We start from the raw sequence: 22025 nt of genomic DNA, 5'->3' as shown, positions 1-22025 counted from the left end.
TGGAGTTAATCTGCAGAATTTACTGCCTTAGAGTGTGAATGTTTGAACACATGACGCTGTGTGATTTCTTAACATCAGTATTGCCATTGATTGGCTTTAGAGCTCAAAGAAGGAGAGATGATGCCACCCTGCAGTGGTAAGTGGAACTGCACCGAGACAAATGCCACTCTTCCTGTTGGCATTCATATTGAGCCTCAGTTTATCGTGCGCAGTCTTATAACATCGTTATTTTTTCAAGCAGTAGTGTGATTTAAAGTTCCTGTCTGGAAAACATAAAAATGAGACTGTGATGGCAAAAAGCAAACACCTGAAACTTTCTCTGGTAAATGTTGAAAATTCCAAATTGTTTGAAACGACAAACTTGCTTGCGTCTGCTCACATATAAGTTCTAACAGCAGGCGATAATATGCAATAAAATATTTAAATCATGTCAGTGTATCCCATAAATACTCAAGCGAGAGTGAAACTGATTAAAACGTCCCTACGGAAAGTGTGGCAAAGGAGAGAAAATAACTTAAATATCGCTTTATTTTTAAAGTGAGTCAATAAAATCCTGACATCACCGCGCGCTGGGTTTTAATAGTATACCGCCCTCTTTTTTCACACACCAATCTTGCTACTTTTGTTACATTAACACGGAGATCTGGTGTCACGTTGATGTTACAGCTGTAATGATCTTACAGTAATCCCGTTTAAACTGCTGGGAAGTCTCTTTTTATAGTAAGCCGAGTTCAAGAGTTTTTAACAGGAATAAAACGTTTATTTGAATCAGGCCTATTGTGAACAAGATATACTTTTACAAACACGATTTTTTCATCACCTGGAATATAGAGAACAACCACATAGAGCGACCAGCAGCAGAGACTGTGGGGTTACGATGCTGAGAGGTGGTTGAACTGCTCACACATGTCACTGCAAAGGTTAAACACATGCAACTATACAGGCTACACATTTATTTCATTCACTGTTTCATTTCATACATTTTTTTTTCCAAATAGCTCACAAACAGTATGCACTGCAACATTATGCGTGTTTGTTTGTTTTTAATAATTTGATGATATTCTCTTTGTACATCAGTGTATTTTGTTTTTCACAGTAGCGGCACCGCTGTTATATCCGCTGTTTGGATGCGTCCGCTGATCTGTGGATTTCTTTTTGAGCCACACGTTTCTTGTGAGATTGACTGCTGACTTTAGTAAACTACAGCCAATCAAAATGTGGGACATTGTATGTGGGAAAGGGGGAGGAGGAGAGATTGGTCAAGGTGATGAAAATGCTGTGCAGTCCCACATAAAGTGAACACTTGGTCACCCTAACCTTGCTTTTTGCCGTCTAAACGTTTGATAATATCAGATTCAATATTTAAATGTGCAAACCTAGCCGGGTATAATGCACAGTTCAAATACGGACCTTTAACCTCCTGTATTTTTAATATATATATATATATACACATTGGTTTGTCATTCCTCGTGTATATTAATATATTTGTTCAGTTATCTATGAGGGAGATTGAATTAGAATTCTTGATTACTTTGGAAAAGGTGAAAGGAGATAAACCTTTAAAACCAGCAAGCAGCTTGAGTGTGAAAAGCAATAGTCCACTCACAGAGGTAAGACCTTCGCTCTTTTTAAACAATAAATTTAAAAAAGCAGGTTGATGCGTTTCTTTCTTCTTTAAAACACCCTCTAATCGCTGAATGATAGTAAACTTTACTATAGCCCAAAGCACCTTTAACGTATAAAAAGTAGAGCACCTATGACGCGCAGTCAAAAGCAACATTAGAGCCGAACACAGAAACACAATGAAGTTTAAATGAGAGAGCTAAAATGCCATCGTCAGTATTTGGTTTCTGGATAAGTTCAACTTGTTTCTGCACACTGTTCCTGTCCTTGGGCTCCTGCTGTTTCTGCTCTCTGCTGGTTTCTCTTGTCTTTCTGTCGCGCCGTGAGCTGAATGCTGAAGGGGGAATCAGACGGAGGCCTGGAGGGACACAAATAGGTCCAACACCACCAAAAATGGACGGTAACAGTAAAGCCCGATGGTCGGTCACATACTTCTATACTAGCAGTACAATCCAACAGCACGAAGCCCATCTAAAAACAATTTAATCGTGGACTGGCTGAATGTTTCGAAGCCCCACAAATAAAGCCGAATATAGGCTTTCAAAAAATGTACAGATTTAAAGAAAACGTCACACCTTTAAAGCCATTCAACTGATAAAATGCCCGCTTTTTCGTTTATTAGGGAATAAATATGAGCTCGATCACGTTAATTTGGCTGTTTAACATATAAATTGCGTTTTAAGTTTTTTCATTAACTGATCATGAGCGCATTCCTCATTTTTGGGCAACCTTTAAATGAAAAATCTGTGCAATTAAAATCAATTCAAAAACAACAGATATATGATGCACACAAGTTCACGATTTGTTTCCATATTTTTGGAGTCTGCGCAGTGACTGTTTATATCTATTTTAAACGCGCTTCGCGCTTTATTCAAGGAAGGTTTTCGTTGTGGACGAACACCACATGTTGGTGCGGAGGACTTCAAAATCATATAATGGTTCAATCGATGACAAGCGCTGAAAACAGACTTCAAAAGAATACAACCAGATGACTGGAGGCCGCATGTTCACGCCAAGAGGACGACAGACACGGTGTGAGGCTCATTCCTGCACCGACAGCGACACCAAGAGGACGTTTCGGTTAGAGGAGCTTCACACAAGTGAGAGTTTCTGCAGACAGGAAGACATGACCCGTCTGTCCATCTATGCTCTTATCCAACCATAAGGTCATGTTGGGACTGGAGTCTCACCAAGCTCACAGGGCGAGAGTTGCGATGCACAGCAGACAGGTAGCAGGGTCAACACAGAGACACAGACAAAAACACACACTCACATCCCGTGGTTCATTTAGAATCACCAACTGACCCAACATGCATCTCTTTGAATTGCAAGAGGACCAGAGCACCTGACGGTAACCCATCTGAGCTGAGGGAGAACACGCAAACTTCACACAGAAAAAGCCTCAGCCAGCCAGGAGGTAGAAACCAGGAAGCATCCTGCTATGAGACCAGCTGTGCTACCATCACACAATAACAACATGAAAGAGAAACTGTTATAACATTACCAGTAAAGGAGGGTTTTTTTCCTCCCCCAAAATGTCATGCCTTTTTTTGCATTGTTGACCTGCTCAGTTGCCCAGAGTATACAGAAGGTTTTGAAATAATTTAGAATTAATAAAAAAAAGTATAAAAGAAAAGGTTTTTGGTTACACTCTGACTCAGATCTGGAACAGAGCTGACTGCAAAGGGAGGCAGGAAAGTAAGTCAGCTCTGTTTTTGTGCTGACTCAGCACAGATTGCGCTGAGTGTGAAAAAGCTGAACATTATGATTTATAATACAATTTATGATAATACAATATCAGTGAATGAAGAAATTTGTCTCTATACTTCTATGTTTTTAAATTAATTTTTGAAAAGATATTAGATGATACAAAGATATTAAGACCAAGCAAGAAGAAGACAGAACTGTGGCTGATTTGTGATTAGTAGGTGACCTGCTCTGAGCTACCACCCCACAATTTGTCAGTGCAAACTTTACAAGGGACTGGCATGATCAGTTTAGCCATTCCACTTCATATTACTGCCACTGTAGGAAGAGTATTGTCACAGCAGATGACACTCATGGGATAGTTCACAACATGTAGATCTAAATTTAGAAGAATCACTGAAACGATCATTTCACCTACTTCTAGGAAAAAAGCACAAACTTTTAGTTTTGGCAAATAAAGTACTGCTACTGCTGATTTTGTCATATTTTATCAAAAATGTGGTGGAAATACTTGATGAAAAATGTTTAACCTAAAATGTACATTTTGAGACTACATTCATATGTGACTTGACATATAAAGGCTTCAGCTTCTCAGTTAATGTTTTACCTGCTGTCAGTTTTTTGAAGTTGTTTAGTCTGACGTCACTAGCCGTGTCTGGGCCTAAACTCCGCTGCAGGTCCATATATCAAACGATCACTATGGCATTACTGAGAGTTGAAAAACTGTCTAAAGTCTTTCATCTTTAATAAAATGATCAGTGTTCTGCTCTACCAGGTGTAACAATTGAGTTTAACATCCAGGCATCCATGAAAATGGAATTTATGACATTTAACGGAGTTAGAAGTTAGCAGGGAGTTAGCTCGCTAGCTTCTATCTAAATACAATATAGCATGTCCTGACTGCGGGGTTTTGGAAACAAATTAAAACGTACAGCTCTGTTATCACTTCCAGCATAAATGAAGACAGAAAACTAAACAGCAGTGACGTTTGTAGGGTTACTGAAGTTGGGCTAGCTGGTATATAATGATGTGCTACGTGACCGCTAGCGACACAGCTATGTTAGCATAATATAAACAAGCTAACTTTTTTCCACTCGATAAAAGTTAACGTGAGTGTTCTCGGTGGTCAGGAACAAATGTAATCGCATGGCAGGATGCTGTAAAAGGACACTCGAGAAAACTAATGAGTCATTCCTACTATTCGGTGCCATTTCAGTGTGATCACTCTTCATCAAAAAATACAAAATTTTGAATTATTTTAACATTTCATCTAAAAGAGGGATTTTCAACCTATAAGAAAAATGTATTGGTCCAGCTAAGGATATTATATTATAATATTTTTTAAAATCAAAGTCTTTACCCATGACGTGCCAAATGTCCACCCTGTTACAGGACATTCAATTTTCTATTAATAACTGTTTTGAATACACAGTTATAGTAATATTTACATTTTCTAAAAGCTACAATGTCCCTTTTTAAAATCTGCAAGGAAATTTCATGTTACAGTGCATAGCAATAACAGGGGTGACGGTAACAGGGGGGAGATTTTATGCTAAACTTAGCCATTACTACTAGTATGATGAACAACAAGCTAGTACATGGTGACCACTAAGAACCATTTTTAACATGTTTATTAGCCATATTATAAAAATTACAAAAAAAAAATTGTTTCCATTATTAATAAGCGTAACAGGTTGGACGTGTTATGCTTTGCCACATTACAAAATCTTGCTAAAACATTGAAAAAAGGGTTGATTAAAGAGTGGTACTTACTCGTCTTCTTCTTGAAAGTTTTCCCTCCAAAATATGTTACATCTGGGAGTGTCATGTGACTAAAAGAATAATCAGGTGATGTGTTCTATGGAATTCTTATCAGAGTAACAGGGGTGACAGTTGATTCAGGGACACAACATTTTTTAAAGATTTTAAGTATTAAACATGCATTAATAATAAAAAAGAACATTTGATGAGGAACATTAGAAATAAGCCAATCCAGAAATGATGAAAAATCTAGATTTTTATTTTTTTTTTAAGTTATATTTGTAACTGAAGTCGAGCAAGCATGACTGGGGACATAGTACTTTAGTGACTTGTGCTAAAATAAAAGTAATTTACTTTTAATGTATTTATCCTGTGTATATATCAATGTGTTCTATGGTAGAGGGGGGTTAAACATACAAGAAAATGGTTTAGAAATAAGCATTAGACAAGTTTTACACTAAATATACCATATTATGTCATTAGGACTCAAATGGCACCGAATAGTAAGAATGACGAGATAATCCATCCACAATATGAGGTTAGTCATTCATATACTGCTGCATGGGCTGGGCTGTAGTTACATCCTAAGGTTTTAAAAACTGAGCTTAAATAAATGATTAGCGGTAATAAAAGCCGAGGGAGGTCAACAGTGATCACTGACTGTTTTAGGAGCTTTTTGAGATCAAATAGAAGAAAATACATAACATTAAACATGTTAACAACACAAAAGCCATATTAAACGCAGACTACTTTAGGCCCGGAAGTAGGATTCGTCATCAACTCATAACAGATGTTGGCTATTTAGTAACATATCTAAAATAACAGAATTACATTCAGAAAAACATAAGCAAGTTTTTGCTCGTCTACCTTCACATGCATAGGAACTTGAGGGACATTTCACTCTTAATCCATTGGGGTTTAATATGATGTCAGCCACCTTTGCAGCTACAACAACTTCAACTCTTCCACACCAAACTCGCTCATCTATGTCTTTATGGACCTGGCTTTGTGCACTGGTGCACAGTTATGTTGGAACAGGAAGGGGCCATCCCAAAACCATCACCACAAAGTTGGGAGCATGAAGTTGTCCAAAGTGTTTTGGTATGCAAGGGGCTAAGCCCAGCTCAAACACCACCACCTCCACAAACGTCACACAGGGCACTATGCAGTCAGACATGTGCATTTCTTCTGGCAACCGCCATCCTAGATTCGTCCATCAGATTGCCAGACAGAGAAGCGTGATTTGTCACTCCACAGACCACGTCTCCACTGCTCTAGAGTCCAGTGGCAGTTTGCTTTACACCACTTCATCTGACTCTTTGCATAATGCTTGGTTGCAGCTGCTCGGACCACGGAAATACATTTCACGAAGCTCTCTATGCACTGTTCTTGAGCTAATCTGAAGGCTACATGAAGTTTGGAGGTCTGTAGTGATCAAATTTTCAGAACATTGGCAATTTTGAAGAATTAATTTGCTTCAGCATGCTCATGCTCTGTGGTTTTACTCGGGCAACCACTTTGCAGCTGAGATGTTGTCATTCCCACTGCTTTTGGAGACAGCCTCAAACAGTCAGTGGAGATTTTGGCACATCATCAATAGCTTAATTTCTCAGCCCCAAAGGTTGGTGCATGACATTTAGCAATAATCATTTTCTTTTTAGATATTTAAGTATTTGGATATTTAAAATGGTGTTCAGTAAAGTCAGATTGCCTCCTTTAACACCAAAATCCAGTGCCACAGAGTTCAAATCTAAGATGACGATGGTTAAATGTTCTCTGCGTGACCCTTGAAGTCCAGGCAGATGACCTTTGAACATGTGAACATACTGGTGCTGTGAGTCAACACACTGATGAAGTTTTAACATGTGGCCAATCGTTACCATAGTTCCAGTGAGAGAAAGAGCTCAATAATGGTTGATAATGAAACATGGATACATTTTATTAAAGCAATTCAAACACATCAATAAACAATCTTAGAGCAATCAAACAAATACAGAAAAAGATAAGTAACATTGTCGAAGTCTGATCTGCAGAAACAGATACAGATAAATGATGACGTTACGTCACGTTTTTGATTCAGTTTTATTGAATGACTCTCACTTTAACACTTCAACTGAGTTTAATTTCTTTTGCCAAATGATTTCTTCAAGTTTCAATCTGACTCATTATTTTTATTGATTCACTTATTGATCTGATTGAATGGAGGAGAAAATGAGACTGGAGATGTTTGGATTTGTTGCTCATTAATAAATAAATGGAGTTGAATCATTAGCCAAAGTTCTTTGTGTGAAAATGCAGAGCGTCATCTCTGCTGAACGATATCTTCGCGAATCTTTTCTCCAGTTAAATGTGACAAATTTGCTTGAATTGATTTGCTGTCAATCATTCTGTATGAGAGCAAGTGTCAATTTTGATAAAGTAGTGATCATGTCGTGCAGTCAAAGTCTTCACATGGAGTCACTTTAAACTGTTTGGGATCAGGCCGAGAGCAGATTCTCATTAGAGGTGATGTAAACACATCATTAACATCTGTCTGTAGCTGCTGTAGAACTGCTGACCTGCTGGCTGCTTCAAATCCTCATATGGGAGACAACAGGCTTCCTTACTGTGGCCATGGCATAAAGTGCTTCTCCAAAAATCTCTTAAGGAGTTTTTTTTTTTTTGCTGGGGTTTTTTTTGTATTTGATTGCTACTTTAGTTAGAACTTCTATAGTAAAAGAAGATTATGGTATTTTCATTTGCAGTTATTTACGTTACCTTTCCATGTGTATACACAGAATGACAGAGACAGGGAGAGCAGCAGTAAGACCCAGTACACTACAGAGAAGCACAGATTAAGTCAGACAATATGAAAAAGAGGAGCCGGGCTGGAGGTGGGTTGCACAGCTGCTAGCAGATAATCAGCAAATATGGAAAATAAGCAGCCAATCACAAATCTAGTAGTGGTATGAGCCGTTACTTTATCATTTCGTCTGTGCTGGGCATAACCTCCTTTCATTTGCTGAAGGTACTTGTTAAAAGAAAATCTGTATTTGGTATATGATGTGATTTCTATGAAACTTCATGCAGAGTCATGTCAAGACTTTGTATCCTTATTGTTGATGGTAACAAAAATATTCCAAATCTGAAGCGAGACTGAGATGGACAGCATCACAAGATATATGGATGGAAACCAAAGTGTTACTTCTTAGAAAAAAACTTTCTAAAGACGTTCATTTTTGGCTTGTCTTTGTTCACAGGGTCCTCTATCACTTGGGGGCTCACAGCTGGCGGGTCCTGGGGGTCAGGAGAAGCAGGAGGAGGCACTGACGGCTGGCTTTGGAGACTCTGTGGATCTGCAGTGCATCAAGTCACAATCAGGCCAATTATTGACATAGAAGTCATCTAAGCGCTGTTCAGTGCTTCGTTAAAAACTATAGTAATGCATGGATTACAAATCCAAATGATTGACAAAATGAAAAAAAGGAGTTTGCGTTGATAAAATCTTCAGCAACTCTGACTCCAAGGTTGCATTTCCATTTGAAACCTGTAATATGCGTGCATTAACAATATCTGGAAATGAACTCCATCCTTGAAACAATGTGTAATCATGTGGAACAAACGTTAAGATATGTTTTCTGCAGTGATGTGCAAATAAATCCTGTGAAAGTCAGTGTGCACATAAGCTGGCACTGGTGTAACACTTGCCTAACATAACATGGTTCTAAATGCACATTTTACAGCAGTCTATCCTTTTTCTTGGCCCTCATGGGGCAGAAGCTGAAACTTGACTGAGACAAGTTTTAAAACCAGTTAAATTTGCTGTGACGTCTCACCTGCCGTCCTGACCTCCCCTCCATCAGGATAGTTATGTCTGCTGTAGTAGGTATGGGGGGGTTTGGGTGGAGGTTGGCCCTCTGAGGATAACTGTCTCTCCAGGCTCTCAGCTCTCCTGCTGAGAGGTTTGGCTGATGAGGAATCATCTGGAGACTCAGCCAGCTTCTCCAAACTGAGGTTGACAGATGACGCTCTCCTGAGTAGCAACAAGTCATCTTTAATTTTAGTGTATCTATTGTACCCCTTCCATGTGACTCTGAGTAACTGTTTTACATGATTCTCAAACTAGTCTTTGGCAACATTCAGGGGGAGATCTGAGATACAAGCTTTCTACTTAAAGGGCTAACTATTACAGTCATTTCTGTCTCTACTTGCGAGACCACTCAAAAAAAAAAATACTGGTGGCCACCAGTGCTACCCCTCAGCCTCACATATGGTAAAAATGTACAATTCCTAGATGATGTCTTGAGTTATTGCATTCATAAACACTTTTAGACAATCTTGCCAGAGGATATTTAAACTCATGCAAGCTTTTCAGTAGCAGTTTGACAATCCTAGGTGGCGTTACCTTGTTCACAAGATTTTCCGAAACCTTGACATATGACTTTCACGTCAAGTTTTTGAGGTCAGGTGGAGGTTTTTTCTTCACTCACATTTTTTTCACTCACTATGTGTTTAGAAGTCACTCTGCATTTAATCATTAGTTATTAATAATCTCTGGCTCTCTTCCACAGCATGCCTTTTGTCCTGTCTCCTTCCCATCACCCCCCAACTGGTCACAGCAGATGGCTGCTTCTCCCTGAGCCGGGTTCTGCCAGAGGCTTCTATGTTAAATTTTTCTTAACACCATCACCACGCGCTTGCTCACAGGGGTCATTAATTGTTGAGGTTTTCTCTGTATTATGGTAGGGTACATATAAAGTGACTGTTATTGTGATTGGGTGCTAGATTTAAAAAAAAAACAACAAATCAAATAAATTGAAGGTCAGACTTTGAGTAGATGCACCTATGATAAGTTGAAAATCCTATATCACGTCATTCTTGAATTATCCACACCTCTCGCCTAGCTGCCTGGCCGCCCAGCAGGGTACGAACAATATCCCCATAAGCCTTTCAGGCTGACAGGTAAAAAAAAATCCTTACTTCCTTATTTATCATTGACTAGCCCTACAGTCAGCCCCTGGTTCATCCTCTGAAACAACCTGTCTCTTTAAGGCTTCGCTCCCTTAGAAGACTCAATTCCTTCTTCTCTTTCCACCTGACTAACTTCTGAAAGCCTGCTGAGAGGCGCCAGCCAGTGCTTGTGCTTGTACTGCCTATACTTTGAGTATGTTATGCCTCAATTATATACTATATAATGCATTAAATTTTTATTACATCTAGTTCTGGAATCCTGTGAATGCTCTAGAAATCCTGTGAATTTTTAGCTGACAGGACTAGGATATTACATGGTCACTCTAGCTTAACACAAAGCCTTGAAGCAGGCAAATACTAGGAAAACAAATCAGCATTAACAAAAACCCAAGTTTATTTAATTTAAAAGCTATATCTTCTTATCCAGCAAGCACACCGTTTCCATGCCACAATCCTTCCTTTGTGGACTACCATTATGAAGCCTCAAGTCTGGCATTTGGGCTGTTACTATCTTGTTTTTTGGGGAAAGACGTGGCCATGTTAGAAAAGAGGATAAGGCTGGAAAGGAGTAAGCAGATGGATCTCAGAACACGAGAACAATATCTACAGATATTGAATTGTAAAGAATTGTTATTCAATAGGATTTACGATCTAGACCAAAGACTACATCCAGATCTTTTAAAATAGCCTTTGGTTAGTCCACAGTTCAAAACAACAATCCCAGTCTGAGCTCAGGACTTTAGCATTCAGTTCCTCAACAAATAACCCCACCACTAACTGCTGTGAAAACCACAGCATTTCCTTTTTACATGTCAATTTCTGTACCTGTTAAATAAACGTACTCAATCTGTCCCACAGAAATCCCTTCGTCAGTGTATTTTGTGACTGCTGTAGTCATGCAGTCACTGCAGTGCTCCATATTTCATCACCATGCAGCAAACGAAAGCAGATGCAATGCATGACAGCTGAATAGAGCCATAGCTGTGTCCTGTGCCACCGTGTGTTTTTCCGCTATTGTGTGCCCGCTGAATGTAATTCACCTTGTCCAAGTATCTCATTAAAGAAAAATCCTGTTGGTGGGGAGTTTCATTTCTTTGGCCTCTCACCCACCTCAGAGGTGCCTAGTGTCCCCACAGTGCACAGTGTGAATAGGTAGATGTGAAAGTCAAAGTCAAATTACCTTACACAGTTTGAAGGAAACCATTCCAGCCTGAAACTCCATCAAACACGTGTGACTGACAACCGTCCTCTCTGACCCCAAAAACCATGCCTGTAATGCTTTGTATTAGGGACTCTGTCCATTCCAGCAACTTAATTTAATAACAGAATTCACAGGACCAAAGCAGAAATGTTATGGCTGCTTACACAGCTAAAATAAATAGTCTTTGAATAATGTTTTGTTAATTTTAAATAAATGTACCTCAAACTATTATGAGGCACAGCTTTCCTTTTAATATCAGAGAGAAAATCCTATTTATTCAATAGAACACTGTAATAAGCTCATAGCAGGATAACTACGGGATGATTTAATGTCATCTGAATGAAGACTTTGTTGTTTCATATGTTTGTTAATATTATCATTATCTTGATGTATATACTTTAATTAAGACAGTTTATTCACTATTACAACTATTTGAATCCTTAGCTGGTCACATCACTACTTACTCACGCCACTGCATGTCCTGGCTGAAAATACCTCGCTATTAAGGCAGGTGACATTTACTATATTGCCAAAAGTAATCACTCATCTGCCTTTACATGCATATTCAATTTCATTTCAATTGAATTCAGTTTTATTTATATAGCCCCAAATCATATGTACATAGTAGTACATATGAACTTGTGTGACATTCCATTTTTAATCCATAGGGTTTCATATGATGTCAGCTCACACTTTGCAGCTGTGAACTCTGCTGTGAAGGCTTTCCACGAGGTTGAGGAAAGGTCACACACGGCAAAATGCTGTCAGACATGTGCAGTTCTTCTGGCTCACACTGTCATACCAGACAGAGAAGAGATCAGGTATTCCACTGCTTCAGAGACCGATAGAGGTGCTTTACACCAATGCATCTGACACTTTGTGTTGTGCTTGGTGATGTAAGGTTTGGATAAAGCTGCTTGGCCATGGAAGCATATTAGGTGAAGCTCGCTACATACTTGAGCCAACCTGAAGATCACATGAGGTTTGGAGCTCTGTAATAACTGAATCTTTGCCCTGTCAAATCTAAAAATAGACTTCAATAAAAATGTACCAAAGTAAAGCGATCTCTCTCCTTTCAGCTCAGACAGCACTGTCATAAAGTTCCTTGCATGTTCATTAATATGTGCACCTAGCATTTACATTACTACCATCTTGTGGCCACAGTTGGTTATTGTCGCTGAAAGCTGCTTTTAATTAAGTGCCATAGGAAAGTGCCATTGTCTCCACCTCTGACGGGGTGTCCATCTGGAGCTGGACAAGTTATATTTTTAATTTACTTTATGAAAAATGAAGAAGTACACCAGCACTCTGGAGCTCATGAACTGACTTTTTTCAGCAATACCTGGTCCTCAACACAAACAGACATTTAGCACAAACCTGTGATTTACAGAATATAGAATCTATAGAATCTCAGATATCTATTATCAAGTATATTAGAGGTAATATTTTACTGTTCTCAAGCCAGGAAGGCGGACAGATAGCACAAAGAGTATGTTTTAGTCTGATCAATTTAGTCTTTAGTCCTGTCTTCCAATGCTCACTCCCAACCCATGAAATTGCCACCCCTCCTTGAGCCCGGTGCTCCTGGAGGTTTCTCCCTGTTAAAAGGGAGAACTGTTGCCAAGTGCTTGCTTACAGGGCATTGTCTCTCTATTATCGTAGAGGCTTTACCTTAGAATATAAAGCTGTTGTTGTGACTTGGTGCTATATAATTAAAATTGAACTGAACTGAAATAGTTTTCCTGTCATCGTCTTGATGCATTCTCAATCATTCAGGTAAGTAAATCTCCAAAAGTTGATTCTGTTCATCTGGACGTAGCGTTTTCAGTGGGAGAAACGTTTCGTCACTCATCCAAGTGACTTTTTCAGTCTCAGCTGACTGCAGGTTTCCCCAATCTTATAAACAGTACATTTTCATATTATTTAGATTATTATTTAAATTTAACATGACAGCTAACTATGTTTTACAGTTGCCTCTACTGAAGACTTTAAAGGGTTTCAGGCAAAGTTACACTAACTCTAGTTTTAGCCTCAGACCATCCTGACTGGCTAACAAATGCTAACGTTAGCCTGTGATTTAGGCTGCTACAGAACTTGGTTGAGATGTAACATTTTAACAACAAAAGTATCGATACCCCCAAATCGTTTGTTACAGCTCGTCTTTCCCCTGCTCTGGCTCTAGCACCCTTTCTGCCAGAGCAATGGTGGCTGAGACGCAGCGGGGCGGAGGGGTAAGTGCCTGGCTTAAAACGGGACATATTAGCTGCATTTAACCCTAAGTTACTCTTTATATAGTTGGTAGGAGTCAGACCATGTTTCTTTTTAGCTGAAAAACATTACACCCAGCTAACCTGCAGTGTTGAAAACGTGTTTTCCAACGATGTTTGCTACCCTATAATCCGTCCTGCTCTGTAGTAAAATCAGCGACATTTGACCGTCCTGTTGCTCCCATTGAAATTTATACAGCCTATTTAAAATCTAAAACTTATAATTGTCCGTAGCCTACTGTTGTTACCACTGTCCTGTTTGAAATGGATACTAACTAGCTGACTGACTAAATGCCCATTAACCTTATAACTCCTGTTGTGTGTGTGTGTGTGTGTGTGTGTGTGTGTACAGAGACAGCCAGGTTCATAATGGATATAAGGAAGTTTTTTCAAAAAAAGGAGCCACATTCAGGTACAAGTGTAAAATCAAATGATCCGTTAATCAAGAATAATGTTGGATCAGTGTTTCAATATTTATATCTTTTATTAGATGTTCATGTGGTTTGGTTATTTGCCTTTCGGTTGAAAGTACACTGAGAGAGGACTTTTTATTAGTGATCTTAATAGTTTTTTTTATATAATAATGTAATTTTTGCATCTAATTGAATACAATCTATTTGTGTATGATTGTCAGTCCAAAGAGGGAGAGAGGAAAGAGGGGAACGTGAGGAGAAAGTACAAGGTCAGGAAGAACCAGGTAAGAAAACAGACAGGGAGCAGTGACAGGCACAACAGAAACTGTTAAACTGACAAAGAGAAAAAACCTGATTTTACTCACACAATCTGGAAGTTGTGTCCTCCCTAGGCAAGGCAAGTTTATTTGTATAGCACAATTCAACAACAAGGTGATTCAAAGTGCTTTACAGAGACATTAGAAACAAAAACAAATAAAAAGCATGATTTAAAATTGATTAAAACAAGCAAACAAACAAACTAACTAATTAACAAACAAACAAAACAGTATATAAAATCAAAACAGATAAAATCAGTAGTTAAAATGTTAGTTTTGAAATTTAAGCTTAAAAGTGTGGATTTGGTGCTTTATTCAAATGCAGCTGAGAACAGGTGAGTCTTCAACCTGGATTTAAATAAACTGAGTGTTTCAGCTGATCTGAGGCTTTCTGGGAGTTTGTTCCAGATATAAGGAGCATAAAAGCTGAATGCAGCTTCTCCGTGTCTGGTTCTGACTCTGGGAACTGATAAAAGACCGGATCCAGATGACCTGAGGGATCTGGAAGGTTCATACTGGGTCAGGAGGTCACTGATGTATTTTGGTCCTATAATAAAGCTGCTATCCAGAATCTGCAAAACAAACTGGGTTGAAACATTTTTGACCCTCTTTAACAACATTCGGACATAACATTGTAATGGATCGGGGAGATTAAAATTAATGATATATTTTTATGTGGTTCAGCCACAACTCTACTAAAACCTCAGCCAGTAATAGGTAGGCCAACTTTTGGACCGTCCAGTTGTCTGTATGACTGCCGCAATACGTGCATCACATTTGCACATTATCAGAAAGTGCCAAACAGCCCTGGTGGAGTGAGGAGCTGTAAAGAGAAGCAGATGCTCTGTTTATATTCTAAAAATGTTTTAAGCTTGTTTCAAAGATTCTGTACTGCAGCTTTAAATGTTTTCCAAAAGCACACATACACTTCTCCAAAAGTTGATTCTGTTCATCTGGACGTAGCGTTTTGTGGGAGAAATGTTTCGTCACTCATCCAAGTGACTTCTTCAGTCTCAGCTGACTGCAGGTTTCCCCAACCTTAAACAGTACATTTGCATAATGACTGAAACCAGCCCACTGACGGAATAATGGGCTGGGAGGTCAGTGGGCTGGTTTCAGTCATTATGCAAATGTATAAGATGCGTATAAGATGCTGATGGTGCAGTGCAGCTGGTCTCAGGAGGGGATCAAAAAGCCTGATCACCTTGTCTACAAAAACAAGGTGAGTTTAATGTTGTGATTGATTTAGTTTGTGAAGGTTTGTGTGTTACTTTAATTATAAACTGCTTATATTGCAACGGAATGCTTTTAGGTGTTTGCAACTCTACATTTATTTTAGGAAAATTAATAATGATAATCCACAGCAGATCTAAACAAAACCAAAACTCTGTTCTTTCTTGCTTGCTTTCAATGGTAGGTGTACAAGTTCAGTTTATTTCAAGTCATTTTCCACCTAATACTAAACTTTGCATTTTTATTCCTTTTTTTATCTTAAATGTAAACAATAGCAACAAAAAATGAACATCTTAAAACTTCTTTTTTTCTTTTCATTTTTTCCTCAGAATAAATTGATCTTTAAAGCTCAGATGGAATTTAATGGACTACCACGCTACATTCAGGACTTTATCACACAGGTAAATGAAGGTATCACTAGAAAATGTGCACACAATTTCTCACTTCATGCTTGCTCTTCACCAACCTCCCGTGTCATTTTGTAGTCACTTGTCTTATTATTGTCTAATTTGTTGCGATTTAGGGTATGTGAGCACAAGCAGAGGTTTTTGCTTGGGAAGTAACTGTGCCCTCTTTTTGAGAGAACATGTAATGGCTGTGAAATATGTCAAACTTTTCTCCTCTACTTTAACAGCTAAGAGCATTTTGAACACAGGGGACAAAAGGTGTGGATTGAGGATTTTGAACTATGGCGTTTAAGTGTTGTCAATACTGAGGGTTCATGGACACAAATCCTTATTCACTTAGCTGCTGTTGACAGTTTAAAAGTCTTCATCAGAACAAGCAATATAAAATAAAATAAAAGAATATTTAGCATTAAATGTACCAATGTTGTTGTGTACTACTTGTGCACAGATCATTTTAAAAACAAAACAAAAACAAAAAAACAAGTATCGAATTAAAATTTAAATGAAAACTGCAATGGTATTATCAGAAAAATGTACTTTAAAATATATCTGCAGTATTTAAATAAACCTGTAGGCAGTAACTGCCTTCATACAGCACATTCTTGTTACATTTTAATCAAACTTTGGGGTGAATTCATCTCAACAATGCATCATATTGTATTAATTCATAACACGAATGCCTGTAAAACTTGAATCTGCAGAGCAACTTGTTTCTACAGTTTTTTTTCTTTCCTTCTGCAGTACAGGTCAGCTTAATCAGGTTTTAAATCAGAAAAGTCATTATTTTAATGTTGTAACTGGCTAAGCTGATGCAAAATTAAAACCCCTCAGTCAGCAAACGTATTTTTTAAAAAATCAAATTCCAAGTCCTCATGTACCTTGTTAGTGTTGCTGAATTGCAGATTCTTGTATATACATATATATGATATTTACATTTTTTTGGTAAACAACTGAAACCTGTTCATTATATTATATATAACTGTAATTGTGAAACAGTGCATTATCTTTTTAAACTGTTTGTTACAAAGTAAGAACAATTGCTGTTATATAAATGCAGTGAAGTCATGAGAGTTAACAGAGTTTGAGGTTAGCATCGTTTGAAGTATTAATTAGTTTGTTAGTTTTTTGTATTTCTCAGTTTGGTTTGAATTAGTTTACAAATATAACACTTTTATGAATGTGTGCCACAGGATCCCGGAGAGAAGAAGTTGTCATTCTTCTGAGCGACCCCCTCAACCCGTCTGTCTCTAAAATGGACATCAGGGACGAAAACAATCATATTTCAGAGACAATGCAGTCAGAAGAAGCGCCTTCCACTCCTGAAGATGCGGCAGTTGGCATTCTGGGGCAAACATCCTACCCTCTGCCTCCCCCTCCTTTCCCCACTGGGACACCTGCTCCCCCTCAGCCAGCATCAGATCCTCAGACTGGAGGATTCTTTAGCCACATCCCCCCAGAACCAGCAGCTCCTGTGACTCAGCAGCTGGTTCCACTCATGGTCTCAGCACCAGCTCACCTCTACAGTCAGCCAGGGACAGATAGCCAGGGACAGCTGAGACACCCAGAGGTAGTGACAGGTCTCATTGAAGTTTTATTGATAAAGATGTTTAAAAGTGTTGGACTCATCACTCTGCTCTCAGCTTCCTTGTATTTCACCTTTGTATAAATGTGGTGTGAAGCTTTGCTGAACAGTAAACTTAGTCGCTGCCAGTGAAACATAATTCCAAAGAATAACGCAGGAGAACAAAGTCCAGCTATGTATGAATGTAGTTTTATGCACCTCTTCTCCTCCCACTGATCACTTCTTCCACCGAGTGGATAGATCATAGTATTGCAGCTTGTCTCATCATCTGTTGTGTGTTTTGTGTGTGTGTTTCAAGTATAATGTGCTCGGGATTCCAGAAAACATGATCCAGTACCTGCATCCTGCTGGAGAACTGTACGTAAAACACACAAACACACCAGTGAACACAGCTGCTGAACATCTGTATCTTCATAAACTCTGTTATCTCGTATCCGTCTCTGCATCTGTGTAGGCACGGTGTTCCAGTCTGGGATTTTGTCCCTCCTGCTCCCCCATCCATCACCTCCACTCCAAAGTAAGTTTCTGTGGTGCTTTGTGTCAATTATCTCCAGATATCAGTCTTTTTTCTGCAGATGTTTGCTTGCATTACTGTAATCAGCTTCCTTTAATGGTGCCTCCTTACATTCAGTTTCACAGCTTTACTCATGTTTTTAAACTACTTTTGCTCACAGCTGTACACAATGCTAACATGTGCACTGACTCTGTGTTTTATTCCTGTAGAAAAAGGAAATGTGAAGCCCAACAGGATGCGGACCGGCTGTACATAAAGAAGCCACCAAACGCCTTCATGCTTTACCTGAAGGAGCAGAGGCCAAAGGTGACGGCGGAACTGAACATAACTGGCAGTGCAGCCGTAAATGCAGCTGTGGCAAAGAGGGTAAGTGTGTAACTCTGCATATATTTATGCATCTGTTAATGCTTTATGCTCATGTTTGTGCATGTGTGCCAGCTGCCCTGTAGTAACAGTGTAGCTGAGTATTTATCTATGCTGACAGTGGGTTCTCATGATTGTCTGTCTTCAGTGGAGGTCTCTCTCAAAAGACCAACAAGCGAAATATTTTGATCAGGCTGAAAGCGAGAGATGCCGTCACGCCACAGAGCATCCAGACTGGTCCACCAAAGAAAACTACGTATGTCCAAAGTGCTAACATGCAGTTCATACATGTGCCCATCACTGCACTGAATTATGAAACAACCAGTGCACAGAGTTTGGATCAACTGATGAAAATTCTCATATTTTTGTTTTTAGGGCAAAAAGAGGAAGAGAACACGAAATCGCACCTCGAGCACAGGTGAGAGGAGATTTCTGGGAATTACGACGTTTTTTCATGTGAAATGTGATGAAAAGAAGACGGAAATCTGTTAACAAAAGAAGACTTACTGTGTTTTTGTTTGTGTTTGTTTGTGCAGCATCTGAACCTAAACAGGAAGATCAACAGGCCAAGAGGCTTTGTGTGATGCCAGCTGATCACAGCCATCTTCTTCTCTCATTCAGTTGTCTGACAGGAGCCCATGAGCAGCCACAGACAAGCCAGCTGTTACCAACCTTCCTGATCAGCAGTCAGCGTGTGTGCAGCTGCAGAACACACAGACAGCAGCTGATGCCTGTGTGTCAAGTAAATCCGGTCCTCCCAGCTTCTGGAGGATGGATTTCAATTCAATTGAAACAAAAGGCGCTTCATAGATACAGAGAAAAACCCAACAATCATATGACCCCCTATGAGCAAGCACTTTGGCGACAGTGGGAAGGAAAAACTCCCTTTTAACAGGAAGAAACCTCCGGCAGAACCAGGCTCAGGGAGGGGCGGCCATCTGCTGCGACCGGTTGGGGTGCCTCATCTGCATCACTGGTCTCCTCTGCTGCACCCGTTCGGCTCCAGAAAGAGGCCCCTTTTGTCAGTGACACTGATGAAGCACTGTTGTCAGTGGTGGAACAGCTTGACTCCCTCCCAGCAGCCCTCCTCTCCACTCACTGGTCCTCAGTTAAATCAGACCAACCCTGCTTCTCCTGTATCCACATTATGTGCCTCCCCTGACACATTCTTTAAATACCAAAAAGAGCCTATTGGTTTCACTGACAGGATGACATGTGGTCAATCCTCCCTGTCACTCCACAGCCTGATACACTCTCCTGTTCTAATACTCCTAAATATTGTCCGAACAGCCCTGCTTCTCTGGAGAATTCCTCTCCATCTAAATTGCTGGACTCCTCTGTTGCACCCACTGAATGCCAACCAACGCCTCCCTTCTTCAGCGAAACTGAAAAAAATATGATGTCGCTACTTAACGACCTCCAACCTGAGCCCTTTGCACAGCCTCTACAGCCCTCCTCTCCTCAAGCAGACTGGTTCTAACCAGAATCAGATCAGTCCTGCACCCCCCAAACCACGGCTACCTTCATACACTCATAAAGTCTTAGCTCACTGCAGTCTTTCCTCTCTTTCAGAACCCTTTTCTGCAGAGCCTCAACAGCCCTGCAGCTCTCATACAACAAAAACCCTTCCTCTACCATTTCAGTCTTTCCTCTGTTTCACAACTGCTTGCCAGAGATCTCTCCACAGGGGGGTGTGGTGTGTTTTTTGTGTGTGTGTGTGTGTGTGTGTGTGTGTGTGTGTGTGTGTGTGTGTGCACGCATGTACAGATAATCCTTGTTTTGGTGTGTAAATAAAGCTTGATCAAAAAGTAAGTCAGCTCTTGAGTCTGCTTTTGGATCAGCCTCTTGTATGAACCCTCTGGGTTTGTGATGATATCACTCATATAAACCCTTTAAATAAGGCTGCCATTCCCTGGTGGTATGTGGTCTCACACACTGAGGCAACGAGAGACCTTTGGTACTTTATGCTAGGGAAATGGCCTCCAAAATCCAGTGGCAGTGTATCTGTTTATGTAAAGCTTTATACCTGGCTGTCAGCAAAGCAGACAATGCACATCCTGAATCTGTTTAATGAAGCAGCACATCACAGGACACAGAGACTTCACAGGGCTGCTGCATTCCATTTGTAAAAGAGCACTGGAAAGAGAAAACACACCTACACTTGCCATTCATAGGCACACACACACCCCTTGTAGATTAAGCCCTCACAGTTTTGATCATTGCCACCATAGTTGAAAGCAAACCTTTAACTGAGCTGCCCTCTCAAGAGGCAAGAGAGAATGAACACTGCACCATAACAGAGAGCGAGGCAGCTTTACCAGGGGATGGGAGCATGTCCTGACCTGCATGTTTATGCAAGAAACCACTGTTGTAACACGGGTGCTGACCAGGACATGCTGGACCAGAACAGGACAAAAGGGCTCGAGAGGTATAAAAGCAGGTAGCAGCTCCAGATGTACATCTTGCACTGGGGGCCAACCCCTCTCATCGATGTGCAACCACATAGAGTTCCCCAGCCACTTAGTGGCATACATCACAAGACTGATCCTGAAAGCCTCGTTTGTGTCATGTTTTCTTCACGGCTCACGCTTGTTCTCTGTTTTTTGTTTTTGTTTTGCTCTCTTATCAACAAGCTTAATTTTAAAGTGTTATCAAAACAAAAATAGAAACAGACAGGCCTTTTATGTTACTCTGATTTTAAACAACCTGTTATTGTTATTAAAGTGATTGGACTTTCCAAAGTATGACAACAGATCCAAGAAGAGGTGAAGCACCCTAGCTTGTCCTAGGACCATCTGAGTAGGAATACACTGAACAATTCGTATAAAGGTTTGTGTAATAACACCAAAAATATGTTGTTATCACCAGCTTTTATTGATATTGAGTGATAGTGATTTTAGGTTATATCACTAGTCTTGTTTCAGTAGATGATGAGGTTACATGTTTGACATTAACACTTATGTTTAATCCCACTTGTTATACTGTAATTTGTATTGCACTTATTCAGTTTTTAAAGGTGCATTATCATAACTACAATTTCCAAACTTACAAATCGGTAGTTTAGAATTTCCACTCAGCTACTTTTTGTAAATGTCTTTCCTTTTAATTCTTTCAGTTCTCATTTGCAACCTTGAGATACACAACTTTTATTTTTATTTTTTTATTTTATTTTTTTGCTTAAGCTCAAACATTTCACATTCTCCAGTTGAACTGAGTGACACTTGTGATCCAAAAGTCACAAACACACTGAGTCCGAGAGCTTTGTCTTAGGTCTATTAAAATTGATCAACCATGAGTGAGCGCTCACCCGGAGTCGTCAGAGTCACTGCTGGCAGATTCTGGACAGTTCTGGAGCTTTTTCATCCAGATGAGCTGGAGCTCCTTGCTTGATGCTGTAAATACATACTGACTGCCATCCTCCAGTCTGAGAGACAGAAAGCACAACACAAGTTCAGAAAAATAAGTCTTCCTAAGAATGTTTTGCATAAGAAAATACAGCATATAATGATGTAAAGAAATGCATAATTGAGACCAAAGTATGACACGGGCAGAATTTATTTGAAAGATCAGTGGTGAGCCACAAATTTTCAAAATTATAATATAGTTTCACAGTGCTAAGAAACAAATACCGTATTTTTCAGACCATAAGGCGCACTGTCAATGATCGGGTCTGCTTTTATACATAAG

At 39.6% G+C, this 22025-nt stretch overlaps 1 protein-coding gene across 1 annotated transcript in view; it reads right to left on the bottom strand.

Moving 5' to 3' along the window:
- Positions 1-6185: 6185 nt before the first annotated feature.
- Positions 6186-22025, bottom strand: part of sptbn5 (spectrin, beta, non-erythrocytic 5) — a 66295-nt gene continuing 50455 nt past the window's right edge. Inside the window, exons 79-81 of the mRNA XM_005940981.3 lie at positions 21646-21762; positions 8907-9103; positions 6186-8426 (exon numbers count right to left, since the gene is read on the bottom strand). Of these exons, the coding sequence (XP_005941043.1) occupies positions 8272-8426; positions 8907-9103; positions 21646-21762 (469 nt within the window). The 3' untranslated portion in view covers positions 6186-8271. The remainder of the gene's footprint in view (positions 8427-8906; positions 9104-21645; positions 21763-22025) is intronic.

Source organism: Haplochromis burtoni, unplaced genomic scaffold, assembly GCF_018398535.1.
Source record: "Haplochromis burtoni strain Fernald_Lab_line unplaced genomic scaffold, NCSU_Asbu1 Contig_285, whole genome shotgun sequence".
Taxonomy (NCBI): Eukaryota; Metazoa; Chordata; class Actinopteri; order Cichliformes; family Cichlidae; genus Haplochromis; species Haplochromis burtoni.
Note: the sequence above shows the minus strand (reverse complement) of the source record. Positions and strands in the feature narration are given on the sequence as shown.